Genomic DNA, 22,736 nt, shown 5'->3' with positions numbered 1-22,736 from the left:
TTTTGTTGAAAAATTCAACTTATAGCTAATGAGGAGGGAACAGCGTGGACTAATTGAAAAGAAACCACGTGCAACGGATTCTAAAAATGTATCCATATGCTTCCAAAAGGATTGCGAGCCCGAACTCATGAAGAAAGATTAGAAGGCCAACTCACAGGGCTCAGCTCTGGCTTTTCACCAAGGTGTTTTACGCTACAGTGCAGGTAGATCGCCATGGTAACTTGCTCCAGAGCACGTAATACTCAGATCCAACATTCAAAAAGCCAATTAACTCTCTCCGGCATCACTTATCCTCGAGGATCCTGTGGACTTATTTCAATAACCTTTGTTGCAAAAAACTTCATTTACAAAGCCCGATATGAAGAGACACTGCACCGCAATAAATGAGACAAGTAATAAAAAGAAGCACACAGGGGGTGGGACTATTGAATTTAGAGACAATAAGAAGGGCTGTTCACAGGACAATGGTGTTTGGAGAGCGGCAGAGCCGTTCCCCTCTCCGTAATGATTTATTATATCATTTTTATATATGTTATATTGAAGCTGTAGATTGCAGGCGTATTCCATCACTGCAGATGCAGAAGATGAAGTGGACTTTATGAATAGAAAATCTTTTCACAGTCTCGATGTGAAGACACAGTACAGTTTCAATAACAAGTGCTGTACGTCCACCGTACCCTAACAATGGGGCACTAGAGCTTTGTCCTTAGCCATTTACACTGTCTCTAATTATCCTCCAGTCACCGTGTTGCCTATCTAATATAATAAAACTTTATACACAACTTTTCTTAACAGTGTTACAAATTGCTTTACAAATAGAGAAAAGATACATAAAACAATACAAGGCAGAAAGTGAATGGAAAAAAGACAACAATAATAGTTAAGGCCCCCTAAAAACTTGGATTCCTTAGTATTCTTTTATTAAATCAATATTCATGTTTAAATAAGGAACAAAAAATGTTAAAATTCAGAAAAACATCCTTAGGTATTATTTATTACAAACTGAACCATCAAAAAATCAGCTCATCTGCCCTATCAGACCTGTGTGGGTGTCCCAAATGTTGCTATTTGCTATTAGATTGGTGCATAGGAGAACGTGACATAATATTTTTGCAACTGAGCCACACCCACGCCAAGCAGTTGGTTGAGAAATAGGTTCTCAGGACCTTTTAAAGGATTAAACTGGTACTTATTTTAGAGTTTTTTTTTTTTTTGTTGTCAACAAATTGCATGAAGACCCGTAGTAATAACATTACTTTCTATATTCCTCATCCTGTTCGTGGCAGCTCACAAATATATAGTTTGATTTGACTGATCTGATTTAATTGCGGATTAATAGACATTTGGTGCTCTAATGAGTATATACAGCAGCAGGGCGGTGTATGCGGGATCAAGTCAAAATAGACTACAATGTGCGTATTAGGATCATTAGAATTAGAAAGAAACAGAACTATAAATAGGCATAAAAAGTGATTTAATCATAGGTCACACTCTGGTCTGCATACAATCAGGATCTTAGAAATGTAATTAAGTGTGAGATCATGAGGAGCAGAGATAGTTATTCATAAAATATTAAAATCAATTCTAAAACGGACCGGGAGCTACTGTAGGATAGCAAGCTCTGGTGCGATGTGATCACATTTGTTCCAGAGTCTGTCCCTGTTGTGTAAAGACGGGTGTCGGGGAAAGCATGTCCGTTAAAAGGGTGAGCGGATAAGCAACTGCGTAACTACTTTTCAGGACTGACATCATAGGTTTCGTGTTGACTATGCTAAAGTATGTATGTGACACATGACTCAGAAGTCATTGTCACCTAACTGCTACGTTGCTGCGAGGAAAACTTAGTTATTGCCCAGACCTGATCATGATAATTAACCGATGAAATTCAGGCAACTAATTAATTCCAAAATGAAGTCAAGATAGTCGGCTACTTGTACGAAATCTCGAGAAGATGTGTCATCGAGAAAGTGTCTGTGTGTGTGTGTTAAAGTATATACTGCACATATGTGTGTGTGTGTGATACATGCCATCCTGTCTTCGCCACTGCCTGCCTGCAGTGGTGAGGTTGGTTTTTTAGATATCTTTCTCACTCTCTCTGCCACTAGAATCTGAAACTGAATATAACATTTTATCATCCGCAGCACAAACCTGATAAGCCCTGTCCCTGCCTCTGTGCCAGTCTCCTCACTGCTATCATTACTCACTGTGGCTCTGACATCGAGTTAGCACACAGCTCAGGGCATGCTGCACTGTTCACAATGTGCCCTCATTCCACCCACCTATTATATCAACAGTGTGAGGGGGGAAAATGCAAAGCTCCTGTTGAACAAGCGCTGAATTTAGAATAGCTCTCTCAATGTGGCTGCTTATTCAGATTGCCTTGCTGATGATTACCTGTCATTACTTCAGACATTGCTGCAAATTCTGAAAATTGACAGGGTGTTTACACACAGACATACATTCTGGGTGCTTTGTTGCAACGTGTGATTCACACACAGTCTTTGCCTACTTAATGTATGAAAAGGCTCCTTTCAAAATGCCATATGTCCACTGACGATAGAAAACAGCAGCTTGTGATTTATCGGTATTTCCAAATCAAGTGATGAAAAGATCGTGTGATGACTCATAATTTCCATGGCAGCAGCTATGTAGCAGCAGTAGGTCAATATTCTCTGTTCGTAGTTCATTTAATTTTCAAATTAGTTTCGCTTTCTTTGCCTAGTGTTACTGCACCACGGTTTGACCTGGTTAATTGGCGCTGACACAAATTACCACACAGTTCCACTACACAGGACTGGCAAACTAGGTGAAGGACAACAGGACCTTGAATAAATTGCACACAAGTTGCACTTCATGACAGTAGAGTAATTGTGAGCACAGGTAAGGTCTGTGTTTCAAGCCAAAAAAGAAGGATTGAGTTATAGTGTGATTCCAGCTGTCAAAAAACTGCAAGTCGAGAAATTGTGGGAACTTAAATAGTATGCAGTCTTCATGATGCACTGCTAAGTCTGCCAGTTTTGTCAAGGAGATTTTTACAAATTATATGATATAATAGAAAAATAAGTTTCTGGCTGGACCGCAACAGCGAGGCCGGCCCTAGAAACGCAAACATCCGTGAGTTTCCCAATAGGCCAGTGCTCTATCAGAATGATTTGGTGGGGGGATTTTGTTAGACGATGTCTCGGATTTAAAACCAGGATTTTAGCAGTGCAGAGCAGCAGCTTGGAATGGCAAAAGTCTTAGCATGAAGCGCGCAGGTGCACATAGGCAAATAAGGCAACTTTTGCTGAACAGAAGCTGAGGTGGCCACAAGTCGCAATTACAGGATAAAATATGTCTCAGGTGAGGTACATTTTGTCACATGAAATGTAGTGTAACACAAGCACAAGTAGAGTTGACTCACAAACTCAGCAAACTGACTCAGTAATGCCAGTTACACAATATCCATCTGAAGTTTGCTAACAATAGCTAACGTTAGCCACTATAAGCTATAAGCAGGGCTCTTCTGCTGTAGCAGAGAGCAGTTGAACTGAGCGGTGGCGTGTTGTATTTCTCATCCATTCAACTTTTCATATGTAAGAGGAAGAAGGTATTATTTCTTCTTTCAGAAGTTATTTAACCTCATTTCAAAGTGAGACTATGTAACTTCTGCTAAATTAGCTGTTATGGCCACAAGTGACAAGTACAGGATGATGGTGGACATAGTGTAGCAGAAGTAGAGAAGAGTCATAAAGTCAGTAAACTAATGTTAGTGACGCTACAATATCCACAGCATATAATTTGGGCTAACATTATCCACCAAAAGCTACCAGACAAAATAAGGCTGTAGCAGTAAAACCCCTAATGTTGCTGAATTTGAGCGAGGGTGTGTTTTATTGTTCAGTAATTCGACTGCTCATATGTAAGAGCAAGAATGTGTTATTTCTTTCAAAAGTTAAGAGTCTCACTTCAGAGTGAGGCTTGGTAACTTGCTAAAGTTTGCTAACATTAGCGAAAGTTAGGCACTATAAGTTGCTAGCTATAGCAGTTCAAATAGGGTTTTTATTGCTCATTATTTCAACTTTTTATTTGTAAGAAGAAGAATGTGTTTCTTCTTTCAGTCTCACTTTTAGGTGTTGTTATCATTTAAAGGGTAAGATGACAAGTAGAACAAATCCTACTGCATTTCTTTAAAAAAAAAAAACGGGGGGGGGGTTTATTTGGAGGAAACTGTATAAAAGGAGAAATTACAGGATAGGACATTACAATTATAAGGAGATGAATACAAAAATGCAACACTGAGATATTATCAGACACATTCTCTCCGGCTTGTACCGGGTCTCTGTCGCTCTTTCCCTTACAGACACACACATTCACATATACACACACCCTGTATTGTGTGGTTTAGTACAGAGTTGTGCTTAAAATCTTTTTCCGGTCTGTGTATTTGTACAGCTGTTCATGCAGATCGATGCCCTCTATCCAAAGAGGTTTGGAACCTGGACTGACTTTGCCAAGAAATTCTGCAATGCCCATTACAGGTGACCTTTCAACACGGACCCACATGCTGACATGCACCTCGTACGAATATATAACCTCATACTTTCCTCTACTTTACATGCACTGCATCTTAAAACTGCTACACGTTTCATGACATTACATTTTACAGTTCACGTAATTTGTATTCTGTATTTCATATTTTTTCTACAACAAATTTACTACTCGTTTCACATTTTGGTCAATATGCTCATTCACTGCCTGAGAAGTTAGCTGAGAAAATAATGCCAACTGTGTTAAGGTGACCAGATTTCTGAAATGAAATGGGTAATGTGCCAGTGTTTGGTAATGTTTCCTCCTGCTTTCAGTCTTTATGCTAAGCTAAGATAACCACCTCATGGCTCCATTTTCATATGGAACTGACAGATATGAGACTGGTATCAGTCTTCTCATCTAACTCTCGGCAAGAAAATCAAAATAAACATATTTTACAAAATCTCTAACTATTCCTTTAAGTGTCATATACTCCTTATTCTTGTTTAGTGGAATTGGCAGAGTTTCAATGAATCTCACCTACCATTTAATTTTCACTCTTTTTAAACGTCTACTGGGGTAAGGTGGGCTGTACCCGAGTCTGGAGTGGCGGTGCTGAGGGTTTGTTGTCAGAGCCAGACCACAACTGAAGCCAAGCATTAAATGCCAACTGGCTGCCAGTTGCCAATGACGATCAGTTACATGTGTGAACAAACACATCAAATGCATTGTTTTGGATGTCCATCAAAGTAGGCAGCTCAGTCAGGGATGGGCCCGGCGCCATTAATGATAACACTTTGTATATAATAGCACGTAGTGTGGCGGGGGAATGCCACTCTGAGCCACACACACACACAAACACACACACACACACACACACACACACACACACACACACACACATTCACATATACACACACCCTGTATTGTGTGGTTTAGTACAGAGTTGTGCTTAAAATCTTTTTCCGGTCTGTGTATTTGTACAGCTGTTCATGCAGATCGATGCCCTCTATCCAAAGAGGTTTGGAACCTGGACTGACTATGCCAAGAAATTCTGCAATGCCCATTACAGGTGACCTTTCAACACGGACCCACATGCTGACATGCACCTCGTACGAATATATAACCTCATACTTTCCTCTACTTTACATGCACTGCATCTTAAAACTGCTACACGTTTCATGACATTACATTTTACAGTTCACGTAATTTGTATTCTGTATTTCATATTTTTTCTACAACAAATTTACTACTCGTTTCACATTTTGGTCAATATGCTCATTCACTGCCTGAGAAGTTAGCTGAGAAAATAATGCCAACTGTGTTAAGGTGACCAGATTTCTGAAATGAAATGGGTAATGTGCCAGTGTTTGGTAATGTTTCCTCCTGCTTTCAGTCTTTATGCTAAGCTAAGATAACCACCTCATGGCTCCATTTTCATATGGAACTGACAGATATGAGAGTGGTATCAGTCTTCTCATCTAACTCTCCGCAAGAAAATCAAAATAAACATATTTTACAAAATCTCTAACTATTCCTTTAAGTGTCATATACTCCTTATTCTTGTTTAGTGGAATTGGCAGAGTTTCAATGAATCTCACCTACCATTTAATTTTCACTCTTTTTAAGCGTCTACTGGGGTAAGGTGGGCTGTACCCGAGTCTGGAGTGGCGGTGCTGAGGGTTTGTTGTCAGAGCCAGACCACAACTGAAGCCAAGCATTAAATGCCAACTGGCTGCCAGTTGCCAATGACGATCAGTTACATGTGTGAACAAACACATCAAATGCATTGTTTTGGATGTCCATCAAAGTAGGCAGCTCAGTCAGGGATGGGCCCGGCGCCATTAATGATAACACTTTGTATATAATAGCACGTAGTGTGGCGGGGGAATGCCACTCTGAGCCACACACACACACACACACACACACACACACACACACACACACACACACACACATTCGTAAAACACAGAGAGGCAGAAGGCGCCGTCATCTGAGCAAAGTGGTCCTATTGCATTCCCTTCATAATAGTGAAGTTACCTTGGCACCAGCCCAGGAGACAGAAAAGCAGCGTCGCAGCTGAACAGTTGCCGGTTCAATTCCCCGCACGAGGCATGGACATTATTTTAGAAGGAATCAGTCAGTATCTCTTCTCTCAGCAACTATAAGTTTGAAAACCAAAGTGTGAAACAGCAAATTTTGGCAGTGCCTTGTTAACTTTGTCCACACTTCTAGCCAATATGGCAGATAACCAGCCTTTGTATGTAGGGCCAGTTCTATTCTAAAAATCCATTTGGCTGATAAATTGTGAAAGTTGCCAGTGAGTTTTGGGATGAACCTGCTGCTGTGGCCATTAGACAAAATAGTTTCCTGCTCTGCAAATTGCCCTTGAGCAAAAAACAGATTCCCCGACTGCTCTAGCAGGGCTGCTCAGCGGTAAACGATGGAAGGATGTTGTGGTGCCGGGCAGCTCCCAGGTGGGACTCTTTAAAATGTGTTTAACTATTCCTTCAGGGCAGTGCTGTAAATAAGTATGTTTTCTTGGGAAGTTTCTCCTGGTGAGAAGTGTGTCTAAAAAAAACAAAACACCAAATGCATCAGCAGGCACAGCTTCACTTCTCATTCAATCTCTCACAGGTACTTTGGGCGTCGCAGGCAGTGGGACTGTCGCGGGGCGTCCAACCTGGAGGAGCTGCACCAGCGGCTGAGCCAGATCATGATCCGGCGTCTCAAGGCTGAGGTGCTCAGTCAGCTCCCCCCCAAAATCCGCCAGCGTATCCCCTTCGACCTGCCCAAGGAGGCTTCAAAGGTACTTGTTAGGTGACACTGAGCGGATGTTTTCCATGTGCACAGACATTTTTTTCTCTTGGCATTTTCTTGTTAAACACATTAATATGTTTCCGCAAATTCAAACATGGCCAGAAGTATGAATTCTAAATGACTTATTTGGTGTCACATTGTGATTAAATGTGAAGCCACAGAATCATGCTGTTTGCCAAAATGAAATTCTCTTATCTCCAGGTTTGTACATTTCTCAACACACAGAGATTGATTAATTGAACTACCAACTTTCTCCCACAATCACACCCCCATACGGTATTTTGCTGTCGTAGCTTTTAACTTTTGTCTCAGCTAATTTTGACAGTCAATTAATGGTTTTAAGTCATTTATCAAGGCCCAAAATGACATACACTATATTACCGGATTATAATTACTGATGCATTAATGTGTACATCACTTTAATGTTGCAGCTGGTAAAGGTTGGGCTTTAATTACTTCATACACTGCTGGGAGCCATGAGAATTTCTTCCTGGTGAACAATAAATCTTGTCTTATCTTAACCTAAAAGATACATAATCATTTATTGATTGATAATATTTTGTAGTGTTAATCTGAATCCGCAAAGTAACTAGTAGCTAAAGTTATCAAATAAATGTAGCAGAGTAAAAAGTACAATATATGCCGCTGAATTTTAGTGGAGTAGAAGTATAATGTAGTAGGAAATGGTAATAATCAAGTTACGTACAAGTACCTCAAAATTTTACTAAGTCCTAGAGAAAAAGTACTTTGAGAGTTTTTGGTATATTTTATAATTTTATTGTCTTTCAGCAGGGCAACTTATACATTTCAGTAGTTCTTAGAAAAATTCTCTCACTCCAACAGCTACCTCAGAGACCTAATGCAAATCTCTGTCAGGGGAAACGTAACAGCTCCACTTTAACAGCTGACAGTGTAATATCGCTTACTGTATAGTATTCTGTTGTCCGTTTCCATGACTGTATCAATATTTTCTAATTGTTCTGACTGCTGATACTGCTATATTTGTTATGTATTCGTCTGGGTTTTGACACCAGACCCGAAGCTCCACAGTGTTAAATTTTTCTTTCTTTTGGTAACACTGTTTTGAAATTGATTTTTAATTCAATATTAATTTATTGCCCACAAACAGAGCGGAACAGATGGCCTCATATAGACAGGTTTTTTGTAGTTAGGAGAGTTTGGTGAATCCGACTTGGAACATTTGTTTGAGCAAGCCTCACAGAAAAAATGAGAGATTTAGCATAAGAACAAGAAAATGTTCCTGCATGAGCCCCTTTCTCTTTTTCTCTTCTTCTCTTCTTTTTACTATTTTCTGACATTTTATAGAATAAACCATTAACCAATAATGCAAATAATCCTCTCTTTGTTTTTCTTTGTTGGCATCACAGGCCAGTCATTCTGCTAAACATGAACTTGATTTCGCTGTTCACTCATCCATTCATATATGATGTGTTATTTAGAACTAACAGTGTGTAAAACTGCCGATTGCTATTTTAAGATGAAATAACTCTCCTCTTTTAGAGCAAACAAAGGTACACTGAGATCTCTCTCTGTGTGTGTGTGTGTGTGTGTGTGTGTGTGTGTGTGTGTGTGTGTGTGTGTGTGTGTGTGTGTGTGTGTGTGTTTGTGTGTGTGTTTGTGTGTTTGTGTGTGTGTTTGTGTGTGTGTGTGTGTGTGTGTGTGTGTGTGTTTGTGTGTGTGTGTGTGTGTATGTATGTGCCATGTGTTTGCAAATGTGTGTGTTCTCTTTCCACCGTTGTAAAGAGGATACCAGGGTATTTGTGGAGTAAATGTCATGTTTCGTGTGTAGGTGTTTGTATCTCTTTTAGCCTGCCCAAAGTTATGGTTGCAGTTTCTGCCTCCCACGCCGCACTGGATGCGTGGGAATGTACACGTGAATGCTAATGTGGCTTTGACCCGGCCTGTGCGCCTGTCAATGTGTCTCCTCCACTCTCTGCATTGGGTCACTGGTGTCAAGGCTACGAAGGGTTAGATTCCCATTGGGTGCAGCAACACACTCTCAGAAGCATCCACTAAGAAGCCTTTGTTATATTTTGTATCACATCAGCAGGAGTGGAAAAACACTGGAGGAGCTCTTTCAGCACTAATTACGCACCGAGCCACCATCCCAAGAGTGACACAACGAAAAGGAAGTAGCTCGGGAAAAAAGTGATGATGCAGGATTTTATCCCGATCCCCCTAAATGCTAAGTGATGCTTTAACTGGTGGTTAAATATGGCCAGTGTTTGTACACAGAGGCACCAATTAGGCCACCAAACGTAAATGTAGAACTGTTGGAAAAGTTCATGTCATATCTTGTACTTGTTCTTGCATTGCTTTCTTATCTCAAGTTGGCTGGAACAGCAGCCTCCATGCGTGCTATGCTTAGAGGAATGAGTTTGGAGATCATTTGTCTTTGGTGAAAACAAAAAAACACGACTGCACACAAAAGCTATTCTGCTTTACAGTTTATGGTTTTTTTGTTCATGAGATGAATCTGCGAGTGTGCGTGTTTTTTTTATTTTTTGTTTTTTTTTTTAAACATCTATTTGTCTGCTGAGAATAATAGACAGGCATTTCATCCTCACAGCTAAATGGACAGGTTTTAAGAGATGAGAAAGGGAGGTGTGAAGTGGCCAGTCACTGCAACCATTGTGCCTCCCAAAAGCAGGAAAAAATGAACAATATACACATAAAAGACTGAGTGGAGATTATTTTCCTCCAAACAAACTGTGACAATATATACTTTCTACCAGGACCACTCACCAGTCTATTCCTCCTATTTCATTTTACTCCCTAATGATGGCTTTTATCTTCCACAGCCAGACACTTTTTATGCCCATCCTGCCCTTTACATTTTCAGCCCCAGCCTTTTGTCAGTGTTAGTCTAGTGACATTGAGAGTGGAGTGTTTAGCCACTCAGTTTTTGTTTTGTTTTTTTTCAGCAGATCATAATGACATGCTTGAATGCAAAATTTTTAATTAGAAAAAAAAACATTGAGAGACAGTCATAGCTGTGGTTCTGCAGGTGCTGCTTAGTAAGACATTTGGGAAGAAACACAAAGGAAATGCAGCTTTGTGCTCCTCCAATATGATACTGTTTATTCATTCAACCGTCCTTGACTTTGACGAGGTTTGAATCCACTGAAATGCTAATTATTGCACTAAATACTGTGATGCTTTCATGTTTCACCAAAATCTCTTCATTGTACTGGTGTCGAGCTCGGGTAAAATGCAGTAGTGAAACTTGCTCTTTGGAAGAGCGTCCATTATATGTGTGTGTGCTTGTATTAATAAGGCTCCTCTCCCTTTCCCACCCTTTTTTTCTTCCTCTCCGACCACCTTCACACACACCCTCCATGATGTGTATGTATGTGCTTAATCACATGCAGCCACCTCTTCCTTCAGCTTGCCATATGGTTCACAGTTTTTTATCGTTTGATATGTAGCGCTCTAAGAAAGTACTCATTCCTTTGGAAATTTTACACATTGTGTCGTCTTGCAGCCTGAATTCAGACAGATTAAATTGAGAGATGTTAACAATAGGCGCAATATAACCTGTAATGACAAAGTGGTTTAATGTTAGACAGTTTAAAAAAAAAAAAAAGTTAAGAGGGTTCAGCGCTCTTCTGAAGCACTTGAAATTATATACACACTGGAGTTATTGCACAAAAATTGAATCAAACATACAGCATGCTGCTTTTCTTGTCAGATTTCTACATAATATGCTGCATTCTACTACAAAAAAAATGAAAAAATGTGCTGAAGTCTGCTGCTAATCGCGTAAGTTCTATATTAGTCCTGTTTTTCTGATAAACAGGGCTAACCTACATGTCAACAACAAATGCACGGCTTCTCTGCGTCTTGTTTATGAGCAGAATGAAGCATATGCTGCTCTTCAGCGGCAGCCTCTCCCACTGCGATCCTCTCCGCTCTCCACTCCCGCTTTAAATACTTCTCGCCGATCACCTTGAGAGCACGCGAACCGTCTTTGATTTATTGTACCAGCCCGGCTGCTTCTCCATCTTCGACCCCAGCTTGTCACAAGGCGGCTATAATTGGGAGACGCTCATGACCCACCTAACACAGCAGCCCAGTCAGAAGGGGTGGCATCCTTGGGAATTCTCCCTCTATCTCATTTTCCTCTCCCTCTTTTTTTCTTTCTCTTACAAGAAAAGTAGGACACCCAGCAGCACCATTAATTGTTTTGCCCTTTATATAAAAACAGTAGCAAACATGAGAGAGAGAAGGGTGGATGAAGAAATAAAGGATGTGGCCTCACTGACTTTCCGCTCTCCTTCCTTGCAGGAGGCCTCAGCCAGCTTCGCCGAGTGGGAGAGACTGATGAAGGGATTGGGGTCGGGGGTCCTCGCCACGGACAACCCCTTCGCTGAGGTCATGGGGCTGGTCACACAGATGTACAAGCAAACAGCTATAGCCAAGGTAATGGGAGACCAGGTGGTGTTAGAATATACCTTGTTTTAGCCCAGCCTATGTCATTATACCACACAGTATTATCTTTGAAGGATAAAGCTGGAGTTTTGCCATATTTTTCTGAATGCAACTAACAAGTATTATGTGTGTATCCAATATTACCTTATTCCTCTGTGCCACAGAGCTCCAGTGTTGTCCATAAATGATTAATACACATCAATGACCCAGACCGCACCGGGTAACATGTTCCTTCATTAGCAGGAACACACACACTGTAGTTTATTTTGACTCAATCACACATACACCATCCTGCTGCTGTAAACGCTCACTAGAGCATCAAATGTGTATCAATCCGCAGCTGAAAATAGTACCTAACAAATGCACTATTTACTCCAGTTTGAGTAATGTTTGCTAAAAACTACAGTATCCAGCTGTTTTACTAAAAAAAAAAAAAAAAAAAAAAATTTAAATATTGTTATACATTTGGGGCCCATTTGTCAAAGATCTCAAGTAAGAACCCATGGATTTGGGGCCGAGTTCCACAGACGCAGGGTAGGAAAATCAGACGGGATTGAGAGAGACGTTTCTGATTTGTCTTTTCATGGACTCTGCTGATGATCAGAAAAATATAGAATAACATTAGCCCTCTCCTATAATCATCATAGTAGTCTAATGCCTAGATGCTGGGAGTGATATTTCATCCCAGGGCATTTGTACTTAATGCACTCAAACCTTTATTGGCGATGAGACGCAAGTCAACATCTAACATTAGCTGCTTTCACTGCTAGCTCCACTCTCAGCTTTATTATCTAACAGGCAGTAAAAGTGTTAACTTTTCAGCTGCTCAGAAAGACCTGCTTTGGTTTCAGTTTGACAATCATGGATTTTACATTATTTCAGGCAGCTGGTATGTTCTCAAGCTGTGGGGCAGGGAGGCAGACCAGGGATCAATAAACACAAGTTTCGGGTTAGCCAAATTCATTCAGACAGGAAGAAGACGTGTGAAGCACAAGATGGACAAATGGATAGATTTTTGACGGGGATGAAAAGAAAAACAGGTGACGTTCATCAAGAAACAATATCAGTCAAAACCAAAGTCCAGAATATATGATGAAACGTGTCTTATACTTAGGTTTGCTGTCAATATAACAGGAGACCCTTGCGTCTTTTGTGTCTGCAGCCCAGTTTTTGTAGGAACTCCTTTTAATTGGACAATACAGCAGTAGTGTGCCCTATATGTAGCAGGGTGAAAAACCAGTCAAACTGGCCCTTCCTGATGAGCCTCCGATAAAAGCGATAGGGGATAAATTCTACAGCAAAAATGCATTCCTAATTCAATCTGAGGTTTCAGCAGTCTGAGTTAGACAAATCAGATGGATATCTTGCAAAGTTCCAGACTTTTGTGTACCAAATTCCTTGTTTGTGTTTCTATCCCCCATTTATTACACTGACAGCCCGCTAGGAGTGGTTCTTTTAATGGCCAGTAACCTTAGTTTATTTGTCATAACCCCCCCCCCCCCCAAAAAAAAACATGGTAATTGATTTGAATTGTTTTATAGAATCATCCAACATTGGCGTTCTTGTTTGTTGATGGAGTTGGTGTCTGACAACTCTGACTATCTGTGCAAGGTTACCAATTTCCCCAATATTACTGGTGGTTTAGGAAAGTTAGTTAGTTTACAGGGGAATCAGGGACATGAATTTTATGACAGAAAAAGTTGGAGAACCACTATTGTCAGCAATTCTAATAAATATTTCAGTGCTGAAAATATCCCCTCGTAATGTCACATCGGGTAAGCTGCATCTGGTCAAAAAAAAAAAAAGGAAATATGACGCCTTACAGCAGCCAAAAAATCATATATATAATAGTTTGTGTGTTAAAAGTATCTGTAGCCCCTTGTAGCTTTCCCTAGCTACACAAACTGTGATAGTGCAGGCATCATTAGCGCCATGTTGACATGCAGTCAAAAAATAAACAGATACTTTCCTAGAATGATGGAAATGTGCCCTGTGGTTAAGACTCCAAAGATTTTTAACCACTGTAACTCCTCCGAGAGCTGACAGCTAAAAAAAAACAAACTACATATGTAATTTGTATTCATTTTCATCTTTCAGAAATGGTGAATTGAAGGTACAGCATCATGTTCAGAGCGCTTGGCCGACCACTCAGTGAGATCTCATGGGAAAGCATTGCCATGGTAACAGAGCTAATGGTCACCAGTGAAAGCACTTAGACAAAGTAGGGAGTTATAACTGAGGTATTATTTAGTTGTGTCCAGCCTGCCATGATTACACCTTATCGCAAAGTTACACACCGCACTAAAATAGCATCTCTGTGATGTTGTTGCTATGGAAACTCAGTTGGCTCTCAGTTTGAAGTGACATTTTTTTTAATGAGATAGAAATAAGCAATGTGGGAAGGTGTCTGGATGCATACAGTATGAGGACTGTTGGGGTCAGACCAAGCATTTACATTTCCTGTTCCTCAGTGGTAACTAATTTAGTGTCTTTAAAGTTTAGTTCCCATCCTCTCTAATCTTGAAGCAAGGGGAAGAGGCAGTTCCTCAATCTCTTAAATTTTTAGTTGAGTAAACATTTCCACCAAATATTGTATCCCTCTCCAATCATCTGCCATGTTCGAGGGATGGCATTCCTCTCAATTAGCCCAACGCCCTCAGCCATGAGGAGCGTGGCCCCCGAGGTCAACGAAGACCGGAGATAACCACCAAATGCAATCATCGACACGCTACTTGCTCAGCCTGCCTCCAAGCTTTGATCTTTTTTGCGCTTGGTGTTGTTTGCTGATTGGATTTGTGCTCAGTTTAGCCTAACACTGGACCTCCTTTCATTATAAAGCCCCCTGCCCACTTGCCCACCTCAAAGCCAGTACTGCTGGCCCAGTCTCATTTCCTCTCCTATCGGTTTTTAGAGTCAGACACATTTTCTCTACTTCGGAAAAAAAAAAGCGTTCTCTGTTCTTTTTTTGGATCATCGGGAGGGGAGGAATGGTGTGATAGATTCACACATCTATGTCACTCTGACGAGTATCACAGCCCCTGCCTGCCAGTCTGCCTGGAGACAGAGCTGCCAAACGCCTTTGGGGTATTTTTATTGCTTTACCCGCCAAGCATCTGCTCCCAATTACCCAGAGAGGACAGCTCTGATGCTGGACTTAAAGCAAGCTAACGGGCCGCTTCAGACAGCCGAGAAGTTTGTGCGCTAATTAAACTCAGCGGAAGGAAGCCGGGAAAGCCAAGCCGTCAGTAATGAGGACCCCCCAGATCAGAACAGGGTCGGCAGGCCTGGCGGAGAGATTCATTATCAGGCGCATCGGCTAATTATCAGCAAGGCAAAGCAGAGGTTCTCCCACCAGAACAGGTGTGATGGTTGCAGAGGTTGTCAGGTTGCAGGGGGTGTGGAGATTATAGGGGTGGGATTCACACCATGGCGAAAGGCCTGTCTCCAAAACCGTCTAGTAAGGGATCTGTTCGAGTCAAATCAAACCTCAGTATTTCTCACTAGTTGGTGCTATTCTTGGCAGCTTTTTGGCCTGGGGCTCTGAAATGAGCCGAGCCCGGATGCTCAATGACACGCTCATGCAGCACATCCACTCCAGCTTTGCAGAAGGTAGCGGGAACGGCCACAGTCATCACAGTGTGATCGCTGGGCAGCCGCACAGGGTGAAATGATAGATATGGATACCTGCAGGGTGCAGTTAACTCACCCGCACTTCTGCTGCTTTCTTTTTTCTAGATTGTTAGCTTCATACTGTCAAGGTCGGAGGCTTTAGCAGAAACAAGCAAGATTCTATTAAATTTGGACTGTGATGTTTGAAAAGCATTGTTACCATTTGTCTTCATAAATAAAACAAAACTAACAGGTAGAAAGGAAAAAAAATGCCAGGCATCAATAAAAACAGGCTTATGTAAGAAAAAAACAAGCAAATAACTTCAGAGTAAAATACTTGAGAAACTGAACTTTTGCTTACTGTAGTAAGTAACTGTCACTGTGACAGGTAATCAGTCTAATATATCTGTTTTGGGGTGTTTGAAAAAGTGTTGCACATTCTGAATTTACTTAGAGTTTGTCAGTCTACTACAACATTAGTCCAGTAAAACAGATTCTTATCCCGATATTTATGATATATATTTCAATATGATGTTAAATGATGTGAATTTCTGATGTAAATTCATTAATGTGCTTTATCTTTATTAAGTTGTTGTAAATTCTCAGATTCATCTGGTTTGCAGTGGATCAAAAGATGAATTCTGTTGTATCTTTTGTCACCCCCCCAAAAAAAAAAAGAAAAAGAGAGGACACACCAATCATATCTCCAAGTTGTGAGTTATTGATTTGCTCTCACTATCTGCGAGCTGACAAATGCACCCCAGTCGCTCAGGATGCTCTCTCCTTTTAAAGTCTGGATCCCTGGCATTCAATAGAGAATCGATCACACAGAAAGGATGCCGCGGTGATTAATTGACTTCTTCACTGATCTAGGCGATTCCTCTGTGTGTGTGGTCGACCAGTGAAGTGATGGATTCAGTAGCTCGCTTTCATCTGTGTCTGTTTCTGTGTGTGTGTGTGTGTGTGGCCAGGCGGGAGCTGTGAAGGACTACATCAAGATGATGCTGGAGGCAGAGCAGCTGAAGTTCCTGGTGTTTGCCCACCACCTCACCATGCTGCAGGCCTGCACTGAGGCTGTCATCGAGGCCAAGGTAACCTCGGGCGGTCCACAGGCAACTGGATTTTCTTAAAACCCGTTAAAGGGCTGGTAAGCAGAGGCTGTGGTAGCACCTGTAAGAAATACAGCAACAATGACATTAAGTGTTTGGGAGTCATTTAAGATTCCACACAGACTATTGGCTGAATTTTAAGTTTTTAAAGCAAGAGTTTTCAAAAGAATAATTCAGTCTATCTTACACTTTTGCTTCTCCTGTTCTTTCACCATGTTAATTGTCTCCAACAAGAATAAATTCTTCTATATCACGCACACTGCCTCTAAATTCATAACTTAAGGAAACATTACGCGTGTCTATCGTCATGAATTCCTGGAAAAAAATTTGCCTGGAAGGTGATGCTAAATCTAAGTTCCAGGTATTTGCAGGGGTTTTCAGCAGTGCCGTCAATCGGGATGGGTCGAGCAAATGTGACGTCACATCACAGCAAAGTCGACTATAACAGATCCAACAACAGTAACCGCCATTTTTTCTACTGCATCTGTATGCTCCTGGAAAACTAATACTTTAACCTAACACTAAGAATCAACAGCCACAGCAGCAGCTATCTGAGGCTGTACTTAAGGTGCGTAAGCTAATAGTTAGCTATCTAGCTATTTCTCTCTCTCTCTCTCTCACTTTGGAGCACTGTTTTTACATGGCTGATATTTCATTTTGGCACAAATGTTCATTTCTGTCATTTCCATTTAAGATTTTAAAGTCTTTTCTAGCCGCAGAGACCTGAATTGCCCATTAACAGTAACCTGGAAATACTAAATGTGCAGAATGTATTCATATTTCACTCCTCCTTCCTGGCTAACCAGAGGTAATTGGCCCCATACTTACATTTTATTCCTTCATCCATACTCCTGCTGTGTTTATAAGTCAAATCCCTGCCATATCCATGATTAACTTAGACAGAGCACTGAGCTCTAAGCTCACAAGTTTGGCTTGTGCTTCAGCAGGGGATATACAGCAGATGTTAGAAGTCATGAATTATTTGAGTCCTATGCTGAATTCAGGTGTACTGTCTAATGCAGGTACAATATTTAGATAAATAACAAATTTGAATTTTGAAACACTATACAATAGAACTTTAGTTATCTGTTAATCATCATCTAAGAGTGTTATATTTTTTTGTCACTCTTAAAGACAAGTCTACTTTTTCTCTCTAAGAAAGTAAACTTTTCTTCCACAACTAATTTCCCAAAGCATAGTTCACAAGTCATCACAAGCAAACGATATCTCTAAGCTCGGCGCTGGCATCCTGTGAAAGAGTTCAAGTGTGCGTCTGCGTATGTGTGTGTTTGTGTTAGTCGCAGGGGTCGAGGAGGTGTTGACTGAATGTAATGCTGTGGTACAACGTGTGATAACACATCCCTCTGTGAGACGCTCATTCTCTGGTGCATTCGCACTCACCAATTAACAGAGATGGGCTAAAAAAAGGAAGCACAGGCAATGCGCTGTGGTGAGAAGCTCAGTAGAGACAAGTGACTGCGCTCCAATCTCATGACGTTATCGCTGTTTTTATGTTCCAAACTTCCCATTTCTCACCTGGCGTCAGACTGGCTAGAGGGTTTGTTTAATAAAGTTGTTCTTTTTTTTTAAACTAGTAAATACAATGTACTAAATGCAAGGGACAAAAAACTCTGTTGTTGAAACAGCGGGTTAATTTGAGAAGGGTTTTATGACCCTGAGATGTTGTTTAACCCTCCTAGTTCTCAAACATGAAAAATAATAAAAAATTTGGTCATAAAAAAACCCGTCCTAGTTCGTGAGCATATTTGTTTGACCTTTATTTTCAGCAGGAAAAGTCAAACAAACCTCTGTGTTCTTTCTCAGCACGGTTCTCCTTCATATTCATGCAGTTGTAGTTACATTCACATGTGGGAGCGGCACAGTACGAGCACACTCTCCTACTGACGGCCACTGAGCTGCTCTGCAGGACCGGTGGACCAAAATCAAAAGAGTGCGGTAGCCACAGTGCATTAGCAGCTCAGTGAATGTCAAGTTCAAGTTCAGGCTTAATGAACATGCAGCCACTGCTCTGTTTTTTTGGTGCTATAAAATGTTACAGAATATTGTGTTTTTATTACTGCTCTCATTCTCTTTCAAAGAAGCTGTCTGATTTACTGTAACAAATTCAGGTTTTTTGTATCGTGCGTTGATTCACACCTCCGTCATTTAAAAATCCACAGAATAGAACACAGGATAATGAAATGCTCCTCGGCTTTAATGTTCCAGCACAAATCTGCAACAGCTTTTTAAAGGCGGACAGTGCTATCCCTTGAAAATTGTGCGGACCTTTAGTGAATAAAATGGAATGGGCAAACAACAACACTTACATTTCCCCTCCAATTATTTTCATGGTCCTTCCTCAAATGCATATGCATAAAGGAGAGAGGTTCACTTCAGATGACAGCCTGACCACATATCCAGGCCAGTATGACTGTGATAAATAACATGACGTCTCTACTAGGCACAGAAGACTTTGTGAATCTGAAAATTATGTTGTATTCTAAAGCGAGACTATGACACATTTGAAAGAAGAAATCTCAAATCCTCCCTTTTGAAAAGTAAAATATAAAACTAATGAAACGCATGCTTCCTCAGTTCAGTACTCTCAGAGGTTTTGCTGCTACAGCTTACTTGGTGAGGTATGACCAGCAGCTTCTTTGCGCTAATCTTAATGGTAACTAATGTTTAAGAAATTTAGACAGATACTGCTATATACCCGACTTCAAGACTTTTATGTAATTTTGCTAACAATACGATATTTTTTAGCATGGCACAGATAGACATTTCAGTGGTTTTATCACAAAGTAAAACATCAAGTAATGACGAACATCTTAGTAAACAGTTGCTTATTTACACATCCAGCATGAACAGAGCAACATTAGCATTTATTTGGAGTCGTGTCTGTGGCTACCTGATGAATCTAAGTCCAATATTCACCAATAATGTTGTGGGCAGGTAGTGTACAGTGGGTTTTTCGATGAAAATAGCTGCCTGACTTAGCTGGAAACAAGGTTGATAAGGGTCCAGTTTGCGGGTCGGAAAACTAAAACAATGAGCTAAAACAACCTAAAAAGTTCCCTTTAGCTGAGGTGAACTGCGGAGTTGGGTGGTAGTTCTCTGTGGATTTGTTACCACTAGCAACCCCTTTCAACTTACACATAGTCATTTGATCCATTGTTACCATAATATATTAATTAGATCAGCTTTACTATCCAAATCCAGTGTGCTTATCCTGTCATAGCCACAGCTTTACCTAGTTACTTTTCAAAACAGACAAAAAGCTGTTGTTTCTTTCTTTGACTGGGACAGACATGATTCTAAAAATCAACATTAAATTCAAAGATTTCTGTGTTGCAGGTGTTTAATCAGCCATGCACATGGCAAGCATCACCGTCTGGTTTAGTGCTTCTCAACTGTCATCTATCGTGAACTGAGTTTTCCCTCAGAAAATTAAATATTCTTGGTCTCCATTCAGGCTGGTTATATCCGTATTGATGGCAGCGTCCCATCCTCAGAGCGAATGCAGTTGGTCCACAGGTTTCAGAGTGACCCGGAAACCCGGGTGGCCATCCTCAGCATTCAGGCTGCCGGTCAGGTATTGACACACACAGACAATCTATACTCGAAATTTTCCTAGATGTTGTATCCACTGTAAACAAAATCTGCAACTGAAATGACTTGGAAGTATTCACAAATCACACTTTATGTCCTGCCATTGTCATTGAAAAAATATTGTATTTCATCAACAGTAATGTTTAATAAAGACTCAAAAGAGTTGGTGCAAATAATGTACGTCATTAAACTGTAATCGAATGAAACCCATGAACACACTGTCCTCTTTTTGTGGGTCTCTGCTGTCACTACTCCAACAGACCGCCTGGGCTGCATGGTCATTAGAAGGGCAATGAATAAGTGGTGTAGTACTGTAATGCAACAACAAACAGGCTAAATAGAGTCTTTTGGTGCATATTAGCAATAATGACAACTGTTACTGGTTGTTGTGAATCACAATCAGGGTTTTTACGGATCGAAATAAATGCTGAAAACGTGTTTAACTCTTAATAACAAACTAAATAAACTCTTTGACATGAATTATTCCATGTGACTGAATATATGTAGAGATGTTATGCATTCCAGTCAAAGGAAGAAGTTGCGTTAAGAACTTATATGGCAATTAGCATCTAATATGCTATTAGATAAGATTTCACCAAATTAAATTTCATTGGAAAATGGGCTGGAGTGTTTGGTGGTTAAATTAGGTATTTTTGTTCTGCTTGGGCTATTATTTGTCCGTGTGCATGTGTGTGTGTGTGTCCTCTCCAGGGCTTGACCTTCACCGCCGCCAGCCACGTGGTGTTTGCCGAGCTCTACTGGAACCCCGGTCACATCAAGCAGGCTGAAGATCGGGCCCACCGCATCGGGCAGACTTCCTCCGTCAACGTGCACTACCTCATTGCCAAGGGCACCTTTGACACGGTCATGTGGTCCATGCTCAACAGGAAGGTAACATGGGCAGCATTACAGCAGCAAAATGGGAAAATTTGTGCTAAGCCTCTGTTTTGTCACAACATATTCCACCACATACTCATTCTTCACTCACCTTTGTTGCTCTTGCGTTGATCAGCTGCTTTAGTCTGTTTTATGGAAAATAGTACACTTACACATGCAAAAAAAAAAAAAAAAGTGTTATCAAATTATCATACAGTTGGATGGTAAAACCAAACAGAAACCTGATTTAAAAAAAAAAAAACGTAGTTTAGAACTGAATGTCCTACGTCCTTCAGGAAACAGTGACCGGCAGCACTCTGAATGGGAGGAAGGAATACCTGAGGGCAGACGAGGGCGACAAGGACAAGTGGGAGTTCCTCAACTTCGCCAACGCCTGGGCACCGAGTGAGATGGTGCTGCCACTAGAGGGAAACACAGGAAATGAGAAAGACGGCGTGTTCTTTACCCATGTGAGTCAGCTGGAAGAAATCATCACAAACACTAGTAATAAAGCATTGTTCCATTCTACCTTTCTGTGGTTCTGATAGAATTAAAATGGGAGCGCAAACAGAGATATGTAGCTAGACTGCTGATTTTCACCCCCAGTTGCCAGGCATATTACAGTATGTACAGTTAAGTAAAATTACAAGCCAGTGAACCATGCCAAATTCTTTTTTTTTGCTCTGCATTTTTTATGCATCACCACTGATAATATATGTTCAATATCGAAGGAAGTTTTGATATAAGAAGGCGGAAAGTAGAATTTTTTTTCATTTCTGTTGTAGAGAAAGGTGCATATACCTTGGGAAAAGGACACTGTCACTGAGATTCGTAAATGATTCTGCAAATACGACACATTCCTGAGGTGGGAATGAAGAATGATCTGTTTTTCCAGCTCTTGAAGCTAAATACAGTTTTTACTCATAAGGAAAGGAAATTTACCTTCAGTTTGTGAGTGCATTTATTTGGAGACATGTACACATGTAAAAATCTTATTCACCTTTACAGATTTGTGTACACATTCACAAATCTGAGTACACACGTACAGGGACACAGTTTCACCCCTCTCCACACACATTTGCACATTTTAAAACATAATACCATTTTCAAAAATAAGATTAGATGGGGAGTGGAGTGGTCGTGGTAATGTCGAGATTTGGTGTCCAAACATTTCAAGGCGCTTCTGTAGGTGAGAAATCAAGAAAGAACATAAGCATCTATAATTAAACAATGACGAATATGTCTGAGATTTGCAAGATTGAAACCGATTTTTTTTTTTTTTTTTTTTTAAACTGCTTAAGCACAATCTCCTGAAACATTTATGAAATCCTCGAAACATAATGATGTGCAATAACGACATCAATCAACACTTAATTTGTCTTGCAGAAGGCCGTCACTCACTCAAAACATTTCACGTCATCACCTAGTTCATCGCTACCACCACAATGACGAGTTCTTGTACCGCTGCTGAAGTTCAAACAGTCAAATATCTAAAGAACTTTGTCAGTGTGACAAATGACACTAAAATTGTGTTATTTTATGTCCCTTATTCAGAGTAAGCACTTTACATATAACAGTCATGTCAAACAGAAAAATAGAAAAACAAAAGTACAGAAAAAACAAATGGAACTATTTGGACTTATAATGAACAAAACCTTGCATTGTGCAACCCCCTTCAACGTGCCTCTGCCATGATATCCTTCGAGGCAGCATGTTGTCTGTGTCCTCTCTCTGTCTCCTCCTCTGTGT

General features: G+C 40.6%; 1 protein-coding gene across 4 annotated transcripts in view; it reads left to right on the top strand.

The window, feature by feature from the left end:
- The window catches only part of zranb3 (zinc finger, RAN-binding domain containing 3), an 89,802-nt gene that overhangs the window by 18,341 nt on the left and 48,725 nt on the right, over positions 1 to 22,736 (top strand). For 3 of the 4 annotated variants that reach the window (XM_040141958.1, XM_040141960.1, XM_040141956.1), the window contains exons 6-12: positions 5,496 to 5,581; positions 7,147 to 7,318; positions 11,638 to 11,772; positions 16,362 to 16,481; positions 19,975 to 20,094; positions 20,823 to 21,002; positions 21,284 to 21,457. In XM_040141958.1, the coding sequence (XP_039997892.1) occupies positions 5,496 to 5,581; positions 7,147 to 7,318; positions 11,638 to 11,772; positions 16,362 to 16,481; positions 19,975 to 20,094; positions 20,823 to 21,002; positions 21,284 to 21,457 (987 nt within the window). Of the gene's footprint in view, positions 1 to 4,434; positions 4,521 to 5,495; positions 5,582 to 7,146; positions 7,319 to 11,637; positions 11,773 to 16,361; positions 16,482 to 19,974; positions 20,095 to 20,822; positions 21,003 to 21,283; positions 21,458 to 22,736 lie in introns of all 4 variants that reach the window. The other variant, XM_040141957.1, reaches the window with a different exon arrangement.

Source organism: Xiphias gladius, chromosome 13 (assembly GCF_016859285.1).
Source record: "Xiphias gladius isolate SHS-SW01 ecotype Sanya breed wild chromosome 13, ASM1685928v1, whole genome shotgun sequence".
Lineage (NCBI taxonomy): Eukaryota > Metazoa > Chordata > Actinopteri > Istiophoriformes > Xiphiidae > Xiphias > Xiphias gladius.
This window is presented reverse-complemented; position numbering and strand designations above follow the sequence as displayed.